Source organism: Rhinopithecus roxellana, chromosome 2, assembly GCF_007565055.1.
Source record: "Rhinopithecus roxellana isolate Shanxi Qingling chromosome 2, ASM756505v1, whole genome shotgun sequence".
Classification (NCBI taxonomy): domain Eukaryota; kingdom Metazoa; phylum Chordata; class Mammalia; order Primates; family Cercopithecidae; genus Rhinopithecus; species Rhinopithecus roxellana.
The window spans coordinates 151,246,697-151,270,555 of NC_044550.1; the positions used below are offsets into that span (position 1 = coordinate 151,246,697).

The 23,859-nt window shown below is 41.1% G+C and overlaps 1 protein-coding gene across 1 annotated transcript in view; it reads left to right on the forward strand.

Annotated features, from left to right (window-relative positions):
- Positions 1-1,688: 1,688 nt before the first annotated feature.
- The window catches only part of KDR (kinase insert domain receptor), a 47,345-nt gene continuing 25,174 nt past the window's right edge, over positions 1,689-23,859 (forward strand). Inside the window, exons 1-13 of the mRNA XM_010362876.2 lie at positions 1,689-2,049; positions 6,097-6,190; positions 8,491-8,687; positions 11,865-11,995; positions 12,234-12,402; positions 13,353-13,492; positions 14,129-14,306; positions 16,803-16,917; positions 17,005-17,168; positions 19,692-19,848; positions 20,775-20,898; positions 21,632-21,740; positions 22,585-22,926. Coding sequence (XP_010361178.1) covers positions 1,983-2,049; positions 6,097-6,190; positions 8,491-8,687; positions 11,865-11,995; positions 12,234-12,402; positions 13,353-13,492; positions 14,129-14,306; positions 16,803-16,917; positions 17,005-17,168; positions 19,692-19,848; positions 20,775-20,898; positions 21,632-21,740; positions 22,585-22,926 — 1,987 coding nt within the window. The 5' untranslated portion in view covers positions 1,689-1,982. The remainder of the gene's footprint in view (positions 2,050-6,096; positions 6,191-8,490; positions 8,688-11,864; positions 11,996-12,233; positions 12,403-13,352; positions 13,493-14,128; positions 14,307-16,802; positions 16,918-17,004; positions 17,169-19,691; positions 19,849-20,774; positions 20,899-21,631; positions 21,741-22,584; positions 22,927-23,859) is intronic.

Below are 23,859 nucleotides of genomic sequence, written 5' to 3' on the forward strand. Positions count from 1 at the left end.
TTACTAGCCGTGTTGGGGCCTATTCCAAGTGCCTTACATGCAGTAACTCCTTTAATTATTGTAAGAACCCTGTGAAAAAGGTACTATTATAATTTTTTTGTGTGTTTCATAGATAAGTTACTAGTAAATCGGTAAAGACCACACAGATAGTAAGTGGTAGATCTGGGAATAAAATCCAGGCAGTGGCCCCAGAGTCTGCACGGTTAGCTACTACTCTGCTGTAGCATCTGAATAGCATCTGTGGAACACTCAACACATTTGGGGCACTTTGCTAGGTGGTTACCGTACTGTTGGGTTAACTCACAAAAGTCACTCCTTTGCAATGCTGACTAATGAGAGGGTGCTGCACATGGAACAGACTTTTCTTTCTTTTTTCTTTTCTTTTCTTTTCTTCTTCTTTTTTTTTTTAACAGACTTTGCCTTTTGTGTGTGTGTGTGTGAACCTAAGGCACTTCTAAGTGCTGGGTGGGAGGGAAAGTGGTAGACTGATTTCGTTGAGACTCTGCCAAATTCTGGTCTTGCGGCCATCAAAGACGCATCATTTCCTCCAAGACTTCTAAAGGGGGCTATTACCACCGGCCTGCAGGTTCTGGTTTGCATTCAGAGGAGACGCTATCTTCTTAAATGAGACATGGAAGAGGAAGTGTCATGAATTGTAAATAAGGGTGATAGGGAATTGTTTGGTGATGGAGATGGAGAAAAACTGCCCTCTCCTTACCAGGTTCCATCTCCCACCGCTTTATCCAACTCTGCCAGAGTCCATCCTATTTTATTTGCTAAGTTTACTAGCAGGAAGAGAGGAGTTTCTTTAAAGATTCTCTCCCCTCCCCAAATAAATACCTCCCAGATAAATATGAGTACATCTATACAGTAGAGCACCATGCCAACATTGAAAAGATGGAAAGATGAGCTTTGTTCGCAGCCAGCTTGGGCAACATAGTGAGACTCTGCCTCTTTAAAAATAAATAAATAAATAAATAAATAAATAAATAAATAAATAAATAAATAAAAGATGGAGCTTTTAAGGTTGATGTAGAATGAATCTCCAATGTATATTATAAAGTGAAGGCTGGGCAGGGTGGCTCATGCCTGTAATCCCAGGATTTTGGGAGACTGAGGCATGAGGATGGACTGAGTCCAGGCGTTGGAGACCAGCCTGGGCAACATAATGAGACCTTGTCTCAAATAAATAAATAGAATTTAAAGGGAAAAAAGCCAAGGCTCAAACAGCATTTATACCAAGCAATTGTGGCTCCAAACTGCTGCAGATTCTCGGCCACTTTAGACGCGCGCGATGGCGAAGAGGGTCCTGCATTTTGACGCGCCTGGTGAGGGCGCGGTGCCTCTCGCTGCGCTCCTGGTGATGCTTCCCAAATTTCGGGGACCCGCAAGCGATTAAGCCTTGGAGTGGCTCAGCGCCCGTTACCGACTACTTTTTATTTACACCAGAAACAAAATTGTTGCTCCGGGATGTTCTCTCCTGGGCGACTTGAGGCCTGGCGCAGTCCGTGCGTGTGGGGAAATGGGGAGACGTAAACAAGCTTGGGGAGCTCTAGATCGCCGCTGCGAACCCGGGTGAGGGGAGGGGCTGGCCGCATGGCAGAGCCCCTCCTCCGCCCCGGCCCCTCCCAGCACGGCCCCGCCCCCGCGCTCTAGAGTTTCGGCCCCAGCTCCCACCCCGCACTGAGTCCCGGGACCCCGGGAGAGCAGGCGGTGTGTGGTCACTGCGTTTCCTCTGCCTGCGCCGGGCATCACTTGCGCGCCGCAGAAAGCCAGTCTGGCAGCCGGGATATCCTCTCCTACTGGCATCCGCAGACGCCCCTGCAGCCGCGGTCGGCGCCCGGGCTCCCGAGCCGTGTGCGCTCAACGGTCCTGCGCTGCGCGGGGGCGCGGGTTCCCTCCGCGCCTACTTCTCCAGACAGGCGCTGGGAGAAAGAACTGGCTCCAGAGTTCTGGGCATTTTGCCCGGCTCGAGGTGCAGGATGGCGAGCAAGGTGCTGCTGGCCGTCGCCCTGTGGCTCTGCGTGGAGACCCGGGCCGCCTCTGTGGGTAAGGAGCCCACTCCCGAGGAGGAAGGCGGACAGGTCGGGTGAGGGCGGAGAGAACCTGAAAGCCCGATCTAACTCAGAATCGTAGAGCTGGAGAGTTGGAGGGGACTTGACACTTTGCGATCTTTCATTGACCAGTAGGGAAACTGAGGCTCAGAGACTGGCCCGATTACCCAGCGAGTCTGTGGTCTCCTGTGCTCTAGCCTGGTTCCTTTTCCGGGACTCTGGTCTGCGACAGGGACCTCGGCTGGAGCGTGTCCTGAGATGCCGACACACCCTCAGGCTCTTGGCAGGCAGGGGTGGGAAGGTGCCCGGGGCTGGCGGGCAGGAGGTGCCTCCGCAGGCGAGAATAGCCGGTGAAAAGTTGTCTGGCTGCGCGCAACATCCTAGTCCGGGCCTAGGGAAGGAAATCTTGCAGGAATCTCAAGCCAGGTCTCCCGGATCGCACCATACACTCGGTTCTGCCTCTTTGCGAGTGGAACCGCGACCCGGCATTTGCACACCCACTGTGTGAAGTGGGGTCTGGAGAGGAGAGAAACCTTTTTTCCTTCTTTGGTGCAGGACGCCGCTCTCCTTGCAGAGAGAAGGAGGGGAATAGGGACTTGTCCTGGGGGCTGTGACAGCTTCCCTAAGGGTCTCCAAGTAACAGCAAACTGTCCTGCGTAAAGCATTGCACATCTTCCAAAGCGCTGTGGTCCTTGGAGTAAGCGCATAGTCAGAAGTTCAGGCTCCGAAAACCTTTCCTGTGGTACTTGGTACCTAGCTTTAGTGCCATTCCTTCCTCTCCCTGCCACCTAAAATTTCCGTCTCCTTCAATTAGGAACACACGTTCTTGAGGCAATAGCTGTCTGTCTTTTCTTCCTCACTTCCCTTTCTCTCCCCACCTCTTAGATAATATTTCTTTCCCGCAGCCAGTTTGCTGATGTCCAGATTTCCACCCTTTCCAGGGTGAGAAAGGGGAAAGGATCAGAGAAAGAAAAAAAGAAGTCTAATAATTCAGGGAAAAAAATTTCTTACTTCCTAAGACAAGAATCACATGTCTTAAAAGACACTCACACCCACATACAGTACCAAGATCATCTGTCCATGGTTATTGAATTTTCTTTATAATGCCTTGGTTCAACGGGGCCAGTCCACCATGGACATTCATTTGTCCCTGACAAGCCCTCTCTCTCCCCCTTTATGGAAAGAGAATGAAGGTCTGGAACACGTGGTTGCTCTGTATTCCACAAATAAGTTAGTTGCTTTTAAGCCTGGGGTGTTTCCTAGCACAGTAGTAACGGCAGTCGGCAGTCGGGTCGTCCTGAATATAATGGTGAACTTGCCCTTTTGGAGTGCATTACTTGCTTAATTGGATTGGGCTGTAATTGGTGCCATCAAATTCTAGAGACAGAGGCACTGTTGTTTTTCCTTCCCGTCTTTGAGCTGGAAGGGTAACAGTGCACAAATTAATTAATATTGGTTATGGGATTTGAACATAGAAGGGCTTTTTATTGAGTAGTAGCATATGTACCTCTTACAGTTATTTCTTTAGAACTTTCTGAAGAGTCCAGCTCAAGCTTGCCAATGAAATGAATGAAGTTAAATGGAGCAAAAAACCCCCAAAACCAAAAAACAAAACCAAAACAAAACAAAACAAAAAAAACTGTTGGTCTACAAATATGAATGTGAAGTTATCGAGAGCCTTGTTGAATAGATTTTTTGTCGTAGACTTGTCTCTAGAGTAGTATGGCATTGTCTCAGCTTCCTATGAATGAAGGACATACCTTTTCTTTTTTTAAATATTTGTTACATAGGAAAGTGTGTCTAGAATGTGATCTGTGGCAATAAATGATGAGGGATCTTCAAGAGTTTCTCATTTTGGTAGCCGAGTAGGCACAGCTTATTGAGTTATTTTTACTGCCATTTTTTTTCTCACAAGAATGTGCCCAAATAATGGATTCTTTCTCATTTGGATTGTAGTGTGAATTGTACATCACGTTTTCAGCATCTTTCTCAGCCTAGTGTTTCCCAGTCAAGTTTGAAATCTGTGTTATCCAAATGAATTGTTTTCATTTTCCTTTTCTTAGACAAAGTGGGATGGTTTCATTTTGCTTTTAAACACTTTGGTTTTTTGTTTGCCTGTTTTGGGGGCAGTCATTTCTTTCATATTAAAAAGTACTGTGCAGGCTGGGTGCAGTGGCTCATTCCTGTAATCCCAGTGCTTAGGGAGGCAGAGGCAGGAGGATGGCTTGAGCCCAGGAGTTCAAGGAGTGCTTCAGCAACATAGCGAGATCCCGTTCTCTATTTAAAACATAAATACAACCCCCCTTCCACACACAAAGTACTGTGCAAATTAATTAAACATGACCACCAAGACCAGCAGCAGTCCAAGAGTGGCCCATGGACCATCTGTGCTAGGGTAACTTGAAATGCTTGTTAAAATGCAGATTTGTAGACCAAGGGATATTCTGACACAGTCTAAAGTCTTAAGAACAAAACTGCCCTAAACATAAGTCAGTACCAATGCCAGTTAATTTCTGAGATATATTGATATAACTTAGTTTCCAGTTATTTTAAAACCACATTATTGTTTTAAAGACCATGATATGGACCAGTTATGTCAGTAACTTATTTTGCACATCTGTGCAGTGTGTGAGAACATGTGCAGTCACTTATTCATTTTGCCTGCATTTGTTCACATTGGGGTTCTCAGATTCAATGCATTTGATGTTTGCACTGGATATTTACTTATACTCTCTCTATTTATACCGTCTCATACTTCCTCCTATTTGTTCATACTCTCTTGTTTGCCCAGCAAGGTCAATGCCAGTTTAGGCCTAGGGAGTCATTTTTTCTTAGTTGATATGACTTAGAAAGCTTGGGTGCCTGCCCAGCATCAATTACTTTTTTAAAGCTGGTATTTTCTAAGTCTTGATATTTGTTAAGACTCTAGCATAGTGGACAATTTTTCTTTCTCTCATGCTTTTTCAACACCTCATAGCTCTTCACATTTAGTTGACAGAGAATTCAATTATCTTGCTGTAGAGTGACCCGTGGTGAGGAATCTATGCTGTGGTACTTTTCTGGTTCTTATCCCTTTTAGGTAAAGACAAGTTTCTTATGTCTGAAGCTTGATGTCAGGATGAGTTCAGGGCTTTGATGAATAAGTTCAGATCTCCCAATTGCAATTCATTAGCATTACACTTAAAAAATTGCATATGCTTTTTTAAAAAAGGGTAATGCTAATGAATTACAATAGAGAGAAAAGTACATTAGTTTGCACGTATGTGTGAAATTGGGAAAATTTTTCACCAAAAAATTCATATGCTTTTTTAAAAAAGAGTAATGCTAATGAATTACAGTAGAGAGAAAAGTATATTAATTTCCATGTATGTGTGAAATTGGGAAAATTCCACACATACATAAAAGTATATTAATATGCATGTATGTGTGGAATTGGGGAATGTTTTCTCTTCCTCAATTTCTCTCCCATGCTTTTAATGTACGATCTTTATTGAGCCATTATTTCAGCTGTGGCAGTTTGGTTACCAGAGGAAGCACACTAGAAAATCGATAAAGGAAAATGAGACAAGGTCATAGCTTCTCTCACTCCCTTCAGGGTACATAGATGAACTATATAGAAATCCCTCTAAGTGGGATTCATTAATCAGCAATTTAGTCAAATGTGTATATCCTATGTTTTATAAGAAATGTCAGTGGGTCCTTTCCCAAGGGAGTGAGATCATCAGATGAAGGTTCATTTGGTTTCAATGTCCCATATCCTTTTGTAAGACCTTGAAGTTGGCAATGCAGGAAAACAGGAACTCCACCCTAGCTCCATGAATTGCAGAACTGTTGTGTTGGTTTATGACCATCTGCCCATTCTTCCTGTTATGACACAGCTTGTGAACTTTTACTGAGAATGGTGAAAAGTAAATTCCCAGTTTTATACAATGAATTGCTGAAGAGGCCTTTTAAAGTATAGAGTATGCATTGTTTATGGAAGGTGTTTCCTATTAGGTCTAACTCAGTGGCAACTACATTCATTTATTTAATTTGTTTCTAGGTTTGCCTAGTGTTTCTCTTGATCTGCCCAGGCTCAGCATACAAAAAGACATACTTACAATTAAGGCTAATACAACTCTTCAAATTACTTGCAGGTAAGGATTCATTCTAGATCTAGATTTCTTGTGTTAAGTAACTGATTGTTTATTGAGTGGAAATAATTTCCAGTAGAGTAGAATTGTAATAGAGCTTGTAGTAATTGTTCATAAGTGGTGAGGTTTCTAAGAACTGATGTAATAATGAAAAATGAGAAGAATTTTCTCTCAAAAATTCTGTACCATTTTGCTGGTGTTTTTATACTATTCTCTGCTAACATGCATACACACAGACACACATGCACATGAATACACACACACGCCCACATTCCAATAACCAGTACGGCCATCTGGCATATACTGGACATACACTCAATAACTGTGAATGAATAAATGAAGTTGAGGGCATACATTTAAGGAACAGAGTTGAAAAAATTGGGGACTATATTTATTATGCTCAGTATGACTCTTGAACATCTTATTTTCCCTTTCCAAAAACTTTGCTTTATAATAAATTTATTACACTAATTTTAATATTTAGGCAGTAATATTTAATAGCAATTTAATATCTAGTGGGTAATATTACTGAGTGCATGATCTGCATAAATAATGGAGTTCGGGCTCTGCCTTGATATTCTGGAATACATCTTTCCCCATTTGCTAGCAAGAAGTCATGCTATTGATTTTTGATAACTGGAGGAATAGACTTCCTTGTCAAGAGGAAGAGGCCTTTACATTTTGCCTTTCAGCCCTTACCCCAGGATGAAAGATAGAAGACCCTTGGGTTTAACATAGTGATGACACATGAAAGGCATGGAGGTTTCTTAGGACCTGTGTGTTTTTGGTAGAGACTGTGAAAAGAGGAGGTGATGTTTCCCTCCTGGAAGAGTGCTGGGGATCCACAAAGGACCTTGGGTAGCTTATCGCCATTGCTTCATGCTTGTTGAATACTAAGCATTAAACCAAATGACATACATCTATTTTAGACTGCAGTATAAAGAATACCCTAGTCCCTTACCAATACCCAGCGCTTGGGAAAAAATACAGTAGCAGGTGCTGTTTCTCTAGCTTTATTCGTTCAAGACACATTTCCCGTTAGATTTTCCTTTTACCAACCCTTGATAACAAAGGCTATTTGAAATCCCCAAGGATCCCACGCTGTCTTTTTAAAACTCTGCATAAACATTTCTTATGTTCTGAAAAAAACCATGGAGTGTGTTAAAAGTAACTTCATTGATTTAGCTGCAACTTCCTGGAAATTTTAAATTCTTTGAATGAAGGGCCAATAATACATTCTTCTTGATGTTGACTATCTTCTTATCTTCCCTGGGGCCTTGCAGAGAAATGCTGCAGTACAAGCCATCTATGTTTTAATGCGAGGCCCTGACAAGGTCCTGAGGGACTGTTACTTCCACCGCCTTCCTTCCTAACCTCACTTCTTACTCCACTTTGCCCACTCTCACCTGGCTGGCCTGGCTTCCTGGCTGTTCCCTTAATACTCCAGATATGCACCTGCTCCAGGGCCTTTCCATGTGCTATGTTTGCTCCTGTAATACTGCTCTTCGTGATGTTCCTATGGCTGGCTTTATCAAGACCACCTCCTGCAAAATTCTTTCCCCTTTTCTTTGCATCTTCTATATTTTTCTTCATAGTACTAAACACCATCTTTTATACAATAAATTTTACTTACTTTTTAATTGCCTGTTTTCTCCAGTTAGACTGAGGTTCCATAAAGGCATTGAGTTTTGTCTGATTTGTTCACTGTTCTTTCTCTAGTCCTTAACAAGTTTGGCACGTAGTAGATGCTTAACAAATATTTGTTGAATGAAAGAATGCATTAATTAGTGGAAAACTCAGGAATGCCAAAAGTGACTTCTGAAGCTGACTTTATAACTTTTTATCATATGTCAATCCGACTTGTTGGTAGAAGACTTCTTTTTTTTTTTTTTTTATGAGACAGGGTTGCCCTGTTGCCCAGGCTGGAATGCAGTGACGTGATTTTGGCTCACTGCAACCTCCACCTCCCAGGTTCAATCAATTCTCATGCCTCAGCCTCCTGAGTAGCTGGGATTACAGGCATGCGACACCACACCTGGCTCGTTTTTGTATTTTTAGTAGAGGCAGGGTTTTACCATGTTGTCAGCCTGGTCTCGAACTCCTGGCCTCAGGTGATCCGCCTGCCTCAGCCCCCCAAAGTGCTGGGATTACAGGCATGAGCCACCATGCCTGGCTGGTAGAAGACTTTGACTGTGTCTGTTGAAGAGTTTATTTAAGTTTCAAAACCAAATTTTCTCTTTTCTTAGAAATAGCCTTACACTCTGGCACTTCATATTAATACCTCCCTGAAATTAATTTTTCAGGGGACAGAGGGAATTGGACTGGCTTTGGCCCAATAATCAGAGTGGTAGTGAGCAAAGGGTGGAGGTGACTGAGTGCAGCGATGGCCTCTTCTGTAAGACACTCACAATTCCAAAAGTGATCGGAAATGACACTGGAGCCTACAAGTGCTTCTACCGGGAAACTGACTTGGCCTCGGTCATTTATGTCTATGTTCAAGGTAAGTGGTGAAATAAAATTCATTTCCCACATCTCTTTACCAGTTATAAAAGACAATAGGCTCAAACAAGAATTGAGTACAACAAAGGGCTTGCTCTAAAGGCTGTTTGCCAAGAGGAATACACAAAATTCTTCTCTCCTGAGGCTTCCTCTGAGAAATAAGACTGATTGATTCTGGAGCTTGGGCTGTGTTATCTCACTTTTGCCCAATTAGTTTGGGTCTGATCTTTGTTTCTAAGGTAAATCTGTGTTCACTATTGGCCACTGAGACTTATAAAAAGTCTTCTTATGTTTGAGAAGAAAACTGAAAACTCTTGAAATCGAGGAAGATTTGGGGGTGAATTATGGAGAAATTTCTGTGGAGAGATAAGTTATCTACAGCAGAGTAGGAGATTTTCCCAAGAATGCATAGGAAAGCATTTTTGCCAAGGACTCTGGAGTTTTTTGCACACAGGAACTTTTTTCTTACTAATACTTCATAGAAAATAATTCCCATACTCACGTGCAAATAAAGACATTGCTTCAGACTCTTTTCAGGACAATGTTTCTTTCCTTTGCTTGTTTGGTCTGAGATCTTGCATGATATGCTGTATCTTTCTAGGATGTGCAATTTGGGATTGATATTATGAAGGCTGACTTAACGTCCATATAGTATAAAATAAATATCACATATATTCAGCATTTATAATGAGTTATGCATTCTTTTGTGTTTCAAAAATCTTACACTACCTTATTTTTTCTGTGAAAATCTGACTTAACTAATGAGATCCCTATGATATAAATTTGAGGAATGTAAGGGTTGCATCGTAGTTTGTTTGCATGTACCAAATATTTTTCTTTTCAGTGAAGATAAACAGGCATTTTATGTATTTATGTATATGCCTCTTTACATCCCAGAGTATTTGAGACAGGTGAAGATGACTTAGACTTTTTTCTCAAAAGCAGCTTTTACAAGGCAATAATTTCATCAGCTTTGGGAAACACACCTGCATATCTCTGCTTACATTTCAGTAGTGTAATATGGTCAGTGCAATGAAAAAGTGGAGACCATATCAAAATAAGCTGTGCCACTGGATTCATGACGTTTGAGAAATATCTTTGCCCAGAGTAAGCATTGTCCAAGATAGAATTCTGTGCCCTCCTCCTTCCCTCCACAGGATTTGAAAGAGACGAGTCTCACATCTTGGAGAATTTCTGGCTCCTTTTGACCTGGCAGTCTTGAGAGATGTAGCTCGGTCAGAAGATTGCAAGGATTTCCTGCTTTCAGCCTGTCTAGAAATCCTACAAGATGAACCTCCCCCATAATATCTCATTATTTACTTCTTCCTAAGTCAGGAAACTTGGAGACATGTGAAAATTCATTTCATGAGTTTGAGTAAATATTTTATTTGAGAGGCTGAGTGGTTGTTTGGGTTTCTTTTGTTTATTTCCTTTTTTTGAGATACCAAAATAGAATTGATTTACTAAACAGGTTTAGTCTTACATCAAAGGGTTAATTTAGCTTCCAAAGGCTTGCTCTGTAAGCGAGTTATGTAATATTTCCTAGCATGTGGATGAAAGGTAGGCAACATTAAGAAGTGGCAATCCCTAGCACTGTTTATTGGTATACTGCCTGTCTTTGGGTATACCATTAAACTCTGCTTCCTGTCTAAGCCTAAAGTTCTAGGAGTTGGGCTGTCCAAGATTTTGGCCACGAAGTTAAACAATGGGAAAGGAAACACTGAAGTATTCTCTATGGATAGGTGTTTAATGTCCCCTCTGGTCCCCACCTTACTTCCCTAATCTTCTGACCCCATTCTCTTCAGCAATGGATGGAGCCAGGAAGTGAGCCCTGGCCTCATAAGATAATGACTATGGCATGTGGTGGGCTAGATTGGCTGCTTTTCTGTGCTTTCCAGCTGGGAAGGAAATCAAACTTCTGCTGTTGCAGGGAATTAGTTGCCTTTGTCCCCTGTGGTTTAATTAACTCTTTCTTCACTTTGACTATTATGAAGCGCTCTGAAAATGCTTGATCACATGTGTTGGGCATAGCAACGTGAAATGTTATCTCTCTGAGACTTCAAGCATGACTCCACACCACATCATCTCTATCTCTGGGGAATGGACTAGGTTTCCAACAGCATATTAACATTGTATGAGTAATGAATGGCCGTGAAATCTTTTTTTTTTGAGAAGGATTTTGCTCTTGTTGCCCAGGCTGAAGTGCAGTGGTGCTATCTCAGCTCACTGCAACTTCTGCCCCCCAGGTTCAAACGAATCTTCTGCCTCAGACTCCAAAATAGCTGAGACTACAGGCGCATGCCACCATGCCCTGCTAGTTTTTTGTATTTTTAGTAGAGATGGGGTTTTGCCATGCTGGCCAGGCTGGTCTCAAACTCCTGACCTCAAGTGATCCGCCCGTCTCAGCTTCCCAAAGTGCTGGAATTCCAGGCGTGAGCCACTGAATCCGGTCAGAATCTGTTCAGTTTTCTTCTCAGTCTTTGGAATGGTAGCTTTTCAAATGTTTGTCACTGAAGATATCAATGACTGCTAAATGTTAAACTAAATGCAAAAACAATTAAACATGATTTTAGAAAGAATCATATCCCTAGTCTTCAGAATCTTAAAATGCTCCCATAAAAGGTCCTCTTGAATAACCAAATTCAAAAATGTTAGTTGTTTCCTGTTAATCTAAAGATCCTTTGGGATCCATTCATTTATTTTCATGGAATTTACATTATTTACCTAAAGAGAGAGCACGTGAGTATTTTAAACATCAGTAAAACTTGTTGGTAAAGTGTATAGATTTAACTTTAAATTTTAAAGTAAATATTATCCTTCTTTTTGAAAAAAATATGATTAATCTTTTAAAATGTGAAATCTATAAAAATATATTCTACTTGTCAATAAACCTTGTGAAAGGAGTCAATCTCAACTGGGAGTTTTTTTCAAAATTTTTATACACACAAATACATACACATGCATGTGCGCGCACACACACACACACACCCATCCAAGTGTGGAGCCAGATGTCTTGGAGCCAGATGTCTATCAATAGAATAAGCTATGGATGTCTTTGCTTGTGTGAGGTGTCACTTCCAGTCATTCACTTGTCTGGTTAGAGTTTAGGAACCTGAAAAATGACCAACTTTTCTAGTAAATACCATTAACTCATTAATAAAACTAAATTTTCTTCTAGATTACAGATCTCCATTTATTGCTTCTGTTAGTGACCAACATGGAGTCGTGTACATTACTGAGAACAAAAACAAAACTGTGGTGATTCCATGTCTCGGGTCCATTTCAAATCTCAACGTGTCACTTTGTGCAGTAAGTTGCATCTCCTCCAATAGTCTCTTAAGTTTTTATATTTTTAAGCTAATAGTAAGATGGGTAGCCTGTTTATAATATTCACAATGAGTTTTCAGGATCCTTTACGAAGGGTGAAATACACTGAATAAAACTAATTAGTATTCTTAAAAATAAGATGAATTCTTCAGTGATCATTGTACATGGCTCTCATTTTTGGTACTGGATTAAATATTTGGTATTTCTTTTTATTACCCAGAGGTACCCAGAAAAGAGATTTGTTCCTGATGGTAACAGAATTTCCTGGGACAGCAAGAAGGGCTTTACTATTCCCAGCTATATGATCAGCTATGCTGGCATGGTCTTCTGTGAAGCAAAAATTAATGATGAAAGTTACCAGTCTATTATGTACATAGTCGTGGTTGTAGGTAAGAGGAAAGTTCCTTTCCATATCATTAATAACAGATAGTAGAGAGTAACTCCTTGTATTAAGATCTTGGAGATAATGATGTACAGTGAAGAAGGATATTGAAAAGTATAGGAACTCAGGATATGGTGTTGGGCAATTCATCCGCTCTTCTCTACCAAATAAACCCATGTGCAATTGAGGTTGTCTCTTTTCTTGCCAAGATCAAGGATGAAAAAGAATTTTTTTTTAAAAAAAGGATGAAAATGAATGGTATTACTGGAACTCATTTTATGAAAAATTCAATGTTCAGAGCATTGCTTGCTATCAATTATTTCAATTATACCTATTTTATGGAAACTTCAGCAGTTTGCTAAAGCTGGCCCTACTGGCTTAGGGCTACTGACCTCTGAAAGTTTACTACTTTTCTATCCACTGGGTTACAACATCTTTGAGATCTGTGAAGGTAGTGCTTTGTAAATCTCCGTTGGCCATTTTCCTTGGAGCTACCAAATATTGGTGAGGCCTGCAGGGAAAAACAGTGTGGCGCGTTTTAAAGTTGTATTACTTTAGAAAATAAATTTGTCGGCTGGGCGCGGTGGCTCAAGCCTGTAATCCCAGCACTTTGGGAGGCCGAGATGGGCGGATCACGAGGTCAGGAGATCGAGACCATCCTGGCTAACACGGTGAAACCCCGTCTCTACTAAAAAATACAAAAAACTAGCCAGGCGAGGTAGCGGGCACCTGTAGTCCCAGCTACGCGGGAGGCTGAGGCCGGAGAATGGCGTAAACCCGGGAGGCAGAGCTTACAGTGAGCTAAGATCCGGCCACTGCACTCCAGCCTGGGCGACAGAGCAAGACTCTGTCTCACAAAAAAAATAAAAAATAAATAAAAATAAATAAATAAATTTGTGCAAAGTTACAGGCTTATTTTCTCTCTCATGTTCTGTTTTTTCAATTTACTTGCTCTAGGGTATAGGATTTATGATGTGGTTCTGAATCCGTCTCATGGAGTTGAACTATCTGTTGGAGAGAAGCTTGTCTTAAATTGTACAGCAAGAACTGAACTAAATGTGGGGATTGACTTCAACTGGGAATACCCTTCTTCAAAGGTAACACTAATGATTCAAAGCCAGACCTCCAAATACTTAGATAATAAGCCCCAATGAAGTTTGCTTGAGAGATAGGGGCCTCTTTGGCCAGATAAAATTTAAAAACCTTAAAACACACACACACACACACACACACACACACACACACACAAGTTAAGGGAATTGCAGAACAGATAGCACCCACAAAAAGGTGAAATATCAGGAATTTTGTCCTGTTCTGCAACAGTCAGTCTATGAATATTAGTTTTCTCTAGATGATTACATCTTTCTACATTATGTCATTTCTCTTTTCTCCAAAGTTTTTGATCTACATTCCTTTTAAGGGAATTTCTCTTTAAGAGGTGGCATGAGATACACTGCTCCTTAAACAGTGGTCACATTTACTTGTGTTTCTGCAGTTTATATCCATCTCATTTTCGCCATGTGAGGTTTGAAAAACCCTAATTCAGTTGGTTCCATTTATTTCTCCTGAAACCAAATACATCGTTGGCTGCATGAGGTTAAAAGTTCTGGTGTCCCTGTTATTAGCATTAAATAATGTTTACCAAAGGCCAAGATTTAATTCTCTGTGTTACTAGAAGTTATTGGGTAATGTTATATGCTGTGCTTTGGACGTTCAGTCAACTCTTTTTTCAGCATCAGCATAAGAAACTTGTAATCCGAGATCTAAAAACCCAGTCTGGGAGTGAGATGAAGAAATTTTTGAGCACCTTAACTATAGATGGTGTAACCCGGGGTGACCAAGGATTGTACACCTGTGCAGCGTCCAGTGGGCTGATGACCAAGAAGAACAGCACATTTGTCAGGGTCCATGGTAAGTTGTGGTCTCCTTAGAAATAATTCTGTGCCTTGACAAGTGAGATAGTTTAAATAAATTTAGGTCACTTAGTGATTCCTAGTTTGTTCATTCAGAAGATACTTCCTAGTTCTTCTTGTTAGGGAGGCCACATGACCTAGAGGTCAAGAGCATAGCTTTGTAGTCAGGAACTTGGGTTCAAATCTCAACTTTAAAGATGAGATGTGCTGATATATAGTAAGAGCTCACTTAGTATTACTTATTATAGTTGTTGCTGCTATTAGGATTGTTACTATGATAAATAGTATTAGCTAGGGTAGTTTTTAAATTTTTGTTTTATTGTAAGGCTGAGAGGCCTACCTGAATAAGCGTGAGCTTTGCAAACTGGGGAAACATTTAGCAATATATAGTTGGACCTGCGAACAATTCAGGGGTTAGGGGAACTGACCCTCCCTCTGCAGTCAAAATTCCATGTATAGGCCTGGTGTGGTGGCTCATGCCTGTAATCCCAGCACTCTGGGAGGTGGACGTGGGTGGATCACCTGAGGTCAGGAGTTCGAAACCAGCCTGGTCAAAATGGTGAAACCCCATCTCTACTAAAAATCCAAAAATTAGCCTGACGTGGTGGTGGGAGCTTATAATCCCAGCTACTCAGGAGGCTGAGGCAGAAGAATTGCTTGAACCCAGGAGGCGGAGGTTGCAGTGAGCCGAGATCATGCCATTGCACCCCAGCCTAGGCAACAAGAGCAAAACGCCTTCTCAAAAAAAAGAAAAAAACAAGGTATAACTTTTGACTTCCACAAAATGTAAATAATGACCTACTGTTGACTGGAAGCCTTACTGCTACATAAACAGTCAATTAACACATATTTCATATGTTATATGTATTATATACCGTATTCTTATAATAAAGCTAGAGAAAAGAAAATGTTATTAAGAAGATCATAAGGAAGAGAAAATATATTTACTGCTCATTAAGTGTAAGTGGATCATCATAAAAGTCTCCATCCTTGTCTTCACATTGAGAAGGCTGAGGAAAAGTGGGAAGAGAAGGGGGTGGTTTTGCTGTCTCGGGTGGCAGAGGTGGAAGAAAATCTGCTTATAAGTGGACTCATGCAGTTCAAATTTGTGTTGTTTAAGGGTCAACTGTAATTGAACTGGAATTAAATTGAACTGGCTTTGAGTAAATCACCTTAATTTTGTGTTTATTCTCTTTCATTTACATAAATGTCTGAGTTTACATGGTAATTTGTGTGGCATCCTACTTATAAGCCTTGGAAAGGATTTTGGATTTTACATCATGAGAATGCATCAATAAAGTGAAATTTTAAAAATACCTTAGATAATACTATTTATTTGAGTTGTAATCATAAAAGTGGCAACAACTACAACAAGTATGATTTAGTGAGCCTTTACTTTATTAGCTCATCTCATCTTAGTAGTTGAGATTGGAACTCAAGTTCCTGACTACAAAGCTATGCTCTTGACCTCTAGGTCATATGGCATCCCTAGCAAGAACTTGAAAGTTTCTTCTGAATGAACAAAATAGAAATCACTAAGTGTCCTAAATTTATTTAAATTATTTCACTTGCCAAGATGCACTTGCCAAAATACACAGAGAGAGACGTGCTCTGGCTTATGTTTTTATAGAAGTACTCTTGTTCTCCAAGATACTTCAGGGAAATAGGGGGAGAAACAAGGAGGTCAGTTGAGGCTAATTACATTTATCCAGGTGAGAGTTGAGGAGTGGCTTGGACAAGGGTAGTTGAGGTAGAGATAGTGAGAAGTGATCTGCTTCTGGATATATTTCAAAGGTAGAGTCAACCGGGTCTGCTGATCAATTCATTGGTTGTGGAGTATAAGGGAAAAAGAGTGGAAGCATGAGCAACAGAGTAAATGGTGGTGGTATTTACTGAGATGGCAAAGATCGAGGAGGCAGTGAAATTTAGGGAAACAGTGTTAGATATGTTTCTCTGGAGATGCCTATTAAACATCCAAGTGGAAATGTTTAATATATCAACCTGGAACCCAGAGGAGTCAGGGCAGAAGACACATATTTAGGAGGTATGTGAATGATACTGTAAACTTGAGGCTAGAGGAAGGTGTAAATAAAGAGGAGGTCTGAGGACTGAGTCCTGGGGCCTATTAACACATGGTGGAAGAGGTGTGTGGAGTGTGTCTTGGGAGCAGAGGAGAAGGAGCACCCAAGCATCCCTGGGGGACTTAGAGAAAGCTGCACAGAGGAATAAGTGTTTGAGTTGAGACTTGAGCAATCACTAGGCTTGTGGGAGTGCACTAGTGGGGAGAGAAAAGCAAATGCAAGCACAGGAGGTGTGGGAGAAACACGGGAGGGGTGGGAGAAGCTGAAATGTGACCCACTGAAAGGTAGTACATGGAATCTTGGAACTGCAGCTAGTCAGACCCTCAATGTTTTTGATGTTTCATTTGAAATGAAAAACTAAACCAAATGACCATTTACAATAAGCTAACATTTAAAAAAAAATTTTCTTGCAGAAAAACCTTTTGTTGCTTTTGGAAGTGGCATGGAATCTCTGGTGGAAGCCACAGTGGGGGAGCGCGTCAGAATCCCTGTGAAGTACCTTGGTTACCCACCCCCAGAAATAAAATGGTAACTACTGGAAATAAGCACAAAGCATCATTTCATGTGAGAGCAAATCCTTCGACTGTACTAATTCCTGAGAATTCTTTTTCATAGGTATAAAAATGGAATACCCCTTGAGTCCAATCACACAGTTAAAGTGGGGCATGTACTGACGATTATGGAAGTGAGCGAAAGAGACACAGGAAATTACACTGTCATCCTTACCAATCCCATTTCAAAGGAGAAGCAGAGTCACGTGGTCTCTCTGGTTGTGTATGGTGAGTCCATTCAATTTTCCTCTCTGCCCAAGATTTATTATGATACATTGTCTTCCTAATCAGCCAAGCCACCATTCCTCTGCCTCCAGCTGCTTCACTCACGTCATGGCTGGGCCTATGTACAAAAATCATTTGGGGTGGTGAAGCTGAAGTGAAATGTAGGACTGTGTGCTCTGGCCATGTTTGTTTAAGAGGCCATGTAAATGAGCTTCGTGGTGGTCAAATGCAAGATTAAAGTAGTGATACCCTCGATAGTTCAAATGTTGTGAAAAAATAATGCCCACAGGGACCGTTGTCAAGTTAAGTTATACTACAGTGTTCCCCTCTCATGGAATTGCCCACCTGGCACACAGATGTGTAAGACCCTTCTCCTTAGATTTTGTGCAAAGCTTCTAGTTTGATATTGCAGTTGATGTATCAGTGAGGTACAGGCAGATTCCAACTCTGAAGGCTTTTGAAGTTGACATTGTTGGCTTGGTTGGGAGCTTTTTTTTCCTTTTTGACAGGAGTTCAGGATCTGATTTTGAGTCTGTAAAGGAAAAATAGTACGTTTTTGATTTAAAGATGATTTGAACTTTGTTTTCTGAAACTGAAAGGTACAAATAAGTATTTGGAATGGAGTGGTGAGAAGGGTGCCATGGTCAAGTGAGTGTGAGAGGTGCTAAGGTGATGTGTAGATTTGTAACAGGTTTCTTTATTGCAGGGACTTCTCAGAACCTTTTATATACTAATGTATATTGGTATTCTCCAGGGGGGAGAGACATAGCGTATTCAAGGTTTAACAAACCTATTTGACTGGAGCATCATTTTTCCCCTGAACAAATTCATTTATCTCTCACTCCAAACAGTTTGAGAAATGCTTCTCTGTTGTAATTCTTTGTTCCCCCTTCTGGTATGGCATATTAAAACTTCAGGATATTTTCCCATGACATTAAGGTGCTTCCCTATGTGTCCTGATACTCTTCTGTAGGCCGCTGAACTTGACATTATTTTTTTTTTCAGGGAATATTTTAAAGATAGGTTGGGCGCGGTGGTTCACATTCGTAATCCCAGCACTTTGGGAGGCCAAGGTGGATGGATCACCTGAGGTCAGAAGTTCAAGATCAGCCTGGCCAACATGATGAAATCCCATCTCTACTAAAAATGCAAAAATTAGCCAGGCGTGATGGTGGGCGCCTGTAATCCCAGCTACTTGGGAGGCTGAGGCAGGAGAATCACTTGAACCCAGGAGGTGGAGGTTGCAGTGAGCCAAGATTGTACTCCAGCCTGGGCGACAAGAGCAAAACTCCATCTCAAAAAAACAAACAAACAAGATAACAGGTTCCACAGAGGTTGTTCAGAAGCAGCATAGGTGTAGGGGACTGGGGAGAGGAGAAACTGGAAAGTGTATAAGTAGGATGGGAGGAGAAAATGAACGGGAAATAAAAACAAAACATGGACAGCAAATAGCCCATTTCATCAGTTCATGAAGCCACTAAATATTTTATTCACTTTAGCATATACTCTGCTATGTGAAATAAACATAAAAAAGAAGTCACGTCTTGAAAGCATAACCTGAGGCTTTAAGTTGACAGTAATAAGGAAATAGTTTTGACTTTGGAGTCAAAAAAGAAAGAAAGGAAAAAGGGAGAGAAGAAAGAAGGAAGTGAGAGAAGGGAGAAGGAAGAAAGGGGAAGAGGGAAAGGGAGTGGAGAGGGAGGGAGGAAGGAAGAGGGAGAGGGAATGAAAGACTCAGATGGTGGTGGCAGTAATGCATTCTCTAAAGATTTACGCCTTCCTTTAACATGAGGTGGTTTACGTGTTTGGGTTCAGAAGTCAGAGCGTCTAGGTTTGTTCCAGGTTTTGCCGTTCGTTAACTGAGTGACCTTGGGCAAGTCATTTTCTTCTGTGTTTCATTTTTTCTCATGTATAAAGCTGAGGATAGTAATAGTGGTTGTGAGGATTAAGTGAATGAATTCATGCAAAGCACTTCAAACAATGCTTGGCACATAGTAAATGTATTTACTGTGCTATTTCAGCTATTTTCTGTAGCCTTTCCTTGATCTTGTGAACTTGAGAGGACAGAGAGAACTATCTCTGTAATGCAGATGAGAGGCACAGGATTTCAACACTTGCATAAAGTCATTCAACTTGTTAGTTTATTAGCTTATTGCCATTTTTATTTTATTTTATTTTGTTATTTTATTCAATTTCTTTTTTTTTTTTTTTTTTTTTTTTTGGTAGAGATGGGGTCTCACCATGTGGCCTAGGCTGGTCTTGATCTCCTGGGCTTAAGTGATCCACATACCTTGGCCTCCCAAAATACTGAGATTATAGGCATGAGCCCCCATGCCTGGCTAGTTGTTATTTTTATGAGTATCACTAGAACTCAGGTCTCTTGTTTCCACATCTAAGTGTTCTTCAAAAAAGAAAGTGGAAGCAAAATCATATGCTTAAAGAAAGTCAGCTTTAGTTGCTGAAATCCTCTATTTCCCATTCTTCAAAGCTGATTGACAATTCAAAAGTTGTTTTTCCTATCTTCAGTCCCACCCCAGATTGGTGAGAAATCTCTGATCTCTCCTGTGGATTCCTACCAGTATGGCACCACTCAAACACTGACGTGTACGGTCTATGCCATTCCTCCCCCGCATCACATCCACTGGTATTGGCAGTTGGAGGAAGAGTGCCCCAACGAGCCCAGGTGAGTAAGACCACACACTCTTTGCTTTCCTGCCAGTCTTGCATTTCTTACAGCTGAGCTATGATATGACTCCATCCTAAATGGAGAAGCCTAAACAGAAGAAAGTTTTCTCTCAAGAGGTAGCCTGAATCTCCATCCATCTTTCTCTGTGTCTTACATTTTAAGGGAAGTCTTTGCTTGGAGTATCCTACTTTGGGATTAGCTAACCTCAGCCTTGTTAGGCTATCCCTGAGGTACACTTCTCCAAACACAGGCCATTTGCTCAGTTTGCTAATTGCCAGTCTTTGTTTTTTTTCCCAATACCAATCAACTGGTGAATATCACATCACTCCTTCTTGTCTGTGTGAAGATCCATCTCTCAGAGGAAATGCTGATAGATGAGAGGCAGTGATAGACCCAGCCCCAGTCCTCAGGGTCTCAGGCCCAGCTTATCATGCTCTGACACAAGTCCAGACATCCTTAGGGAAAAACACAACAGCAGCAGCCAACCCACCACCACCCTAAGCAGTCCACTTCCTGTTGTTGTTTTTGAAATGGCCACTACGAGCTTCTTCCTCAGCTGCTGATCATTTCCTTCACGGAGACCATGGTCCCAGAGAAATTACTTTAAGGAGCCCAGTGGTTTCTAAGTTTCCTTGCCTTCCTTTGAACTAAATTAACTTGAATTGTCTTGTCAATCCAATTTATGAATGAGGTTTGTTCCCAGAATAGCTGCTTCCCTCCCGTATCCTGAATGAATCTACCTAGAACCTTTTCCTTCATAGTCAATGCCTATTTTTAATTGGCGCCAAGTCTTGTACCATGGTAGGCTGCATTGGAAGTTATTTCTAAGAACAGAATAACCAAAGTCTGAATCTTTTCCTTACTCTTGACTAGAAGTAAAGAAAAATTAAATCATAATATGCTCTGTTATCTCTTTCTTATAGCCAAGCTGTCTCAGTGACAAACCCATACCCTTGTGAAGAATGGAGAAGTGTGGAGGACTTCCAGGGAGGAAATAAAATTGAAGTCAGTAAAAATCAATTTGCTCTAATTGAAGGAAAAAACAAAGTGAGTTTGAAGTTTTAAAATTTGAAAATCTCTCTTTAATGGAAGGATGCTACAATAATATGTGAGGCATATTGGAGATTAATAATCAAATAGTCTAGGTGATAAAATAATAGCATATTAAGTCACTTTGAAAACACCATAGACTTTTAGCCATACCATTAACTTATTAATAGCTTATTAGAGAAAAATAAAAGGTCTATGACATTAAATGTATGCATCTGTGTAGGGTGATTTTGATTTTATAAACATGAGAATGAAAAAATGTGTATCATATATTGAAACACATCAATAGTTTCATGGTTTCCAAAGCCCTTTTTATATAATGTGTAAGCTCCACAGCAGCATCATTATACAAATTGAGTAAGTATCCCAAACCTGAAAACCCCAAATCCAAAATGCTTCAAATTCTGAACTTTTTGAGTGCCGACCTGATGCTCAAAGGAAATGCTTGTTGGAGCATTTTGGATTTTCAGATTAGAGATGCTCAACTGGTAAGTATACAATGCAAATATTCCAAAATCCAGAAAATTCCAAAATCCAAAATACTTTTGGTCCCAAGCATTTTGAATAAGGGATACTCAACCTGTAATTGCATAAATTCGAAAGTGTCCAATCACTGCGGAAGTGGGAATGGCATAGGCAGGTTGGAGTGATTGTGGAGACTGCTGGACTGAGTACTTGTGCACAAACAAGCTGCATTGTTTATGGCCTGAGAGTTGTTTTTCCCCCACAGACTGTAAGTACCCTTGTTATCCAAGCGGCAAATGTGTCAGCTTTGTACAAATGTGAAGCGGTCAACAAAGTCGGGAGAGGAGAGAGGGTGATCTCCTTCCACGTGACCAGTAAGTACTCTTCTCTGGAGGGTTGGGTTGGATCACTCACACAGTGGGTACTAAGCTGTGTAATTCCTGTTGTTTTTGCCATTCATGTGAGTGGCATGGCATTTAGGAAAGAGGATTTGGATTGATCATTGATGCTTTCATTCATAAATTAAAACTCCTCAGATATCTCCTGGGCTTAAGTCAGTGCTTCTAACTTCACTGCAGAGAGAATGGTTTCACAGATGCTTTAAACCACAAGCTCTGTGTCGTTATTTACATCTCCGTCTTCAGAGTCTGGCACAGTGCATGGCTTATTGAGCTTCAGTACATATTGGTGGGCTTGCTGTGGAGCATTTGATAAGGGTGGGCTTTCTGGAGGCAATCAGAATGACATAGGAGCAGTGCCCTCCCAATGCTGCTGATTCTGCCTGTGCATCTTAGTTTGATGGATAAGCTTTAGCTGATTGTGCTGAATGGAATGTTATAGTCAGGGCTAATTCATTGGCATAAATGTAGCTTTCATATCATTGAGTGTTAGTGTTAATGAAGACCTAATTTTTAAAATTCTGTTAGGATTATAGATTTTGCTTTGGATTTTTAAAATATTAAACATTGCGTAGAGTTCACAGTGGAGATGTGGTAAATATCTGAGGAATTCATTTACATTTTCAAGTAATATGTTTTAGCCAAATAAGATATTTTGGAACCTGAATTGTCTAGTTTGTTTGTCAAGTTGTAGTACATCACCTGGAACTGATAGAGCTTCATTTCTTTTGGTACTTTGTAATAGTCTGAAAGCAGCAAGATGATAGTGAGCTGTACCAAGTTAAATCACCATTCAGTAACTATGGTCTTTACATTTTAGGGGGTCCTGAAATTACTTTGCAACCTGACTTGCAGCCCACTGAGCAGGAGAGCGTGTCTTTGTGGTGTACTGCAGACAAATCTACGTTTGAGAACCTCACGTGGTACAAGCTTGGTCCACAGCCTCTGCCAGTCCACGTGGGAGAGTTGCCCACACCTGTTTGCAAGAACTTGGATACTCTTTGGAAATTGAATGCCACTATATTCTCTAATAGCACAAATGACATTTTGATCATGGAGCTTAAGAATGCATCCTTGCAGGACCAAGGAGACTATGTCTGCCTTGCTCAAGACAGGAAGACCAAGAAAAGACATTGCGTGGTCAGGCAGCTCACAGTCCTCGGTAGGGAGACAATTCTGGATCATTGTGCAGGGGCAGTTGGAATGCCTTAAATGTAGTGCAATTCAGGTGCTATGCAAAGATTACTGTCCTCTAGGAGATTATGTTGTAAACTGGTGCACACTTCTTCACCGAAAATCCTGAGGCAGAAAGAAGCTACTAATAATGAAATGATGTATTGAAAAGAGAAAATAACAAAACCTGATGATGGAGTAATTCACTAGTATATGCAAGGGATTAGCTTGAACCAGGGAAACTTCTGCCTTATCTTGGGCATCCATTTATTTAAACAGATGCATATTTGTGGAATGCCTGCTATGAGCTAGGAGAGTCTCAGAAATTCACAGTGGTAAACATGAAGGAAAGGAGGGGAACATAGGGAACCACTGGGAAGTCACAGCACAGTGAGGTCTCTGTGTCCATGAGGACAGGAATTGTTCTCTGTTTTGCTCCCTGCTGTAGCTCTAGTCATACAGCATAGCAGCATACAGTAAGTGCTCAAAAAGGCACCTGCTTCATGAAGAGTGGGATGATGGGCTGAGTTTAAGACCTAGAAGATTCCATGGGAAGAAAGCTACATTCTGTCTGTACCTCTGGGTCTGTCTGTACCTCTGGGTCAACCCACATGGTCCAGCATAGTCCAAGGTCAATGGGACGATCACTTCAGTGAGCAGATAGCTCTGTAAATTCCTCCATAGGGGCACTCTCTACCCCTTGTCTAACCTCATGCCTTGTGCAAAAACTGGGCAGCCATGGCTCTGTCTGTGGGAAAATCAGGCAAATTTGGGGAGCATCTCTTTGCACCACTTCTCTCCATTTTCTCTTCTTTTGGTGTCCCTTTCAATTCCTAGGATATATGTGCCCTCTGTTTATTTTTTACTGTTAGAAAGGAAATTGCCCAAGTAAATTCATCTATACCACAGTTTGAGGGTAATG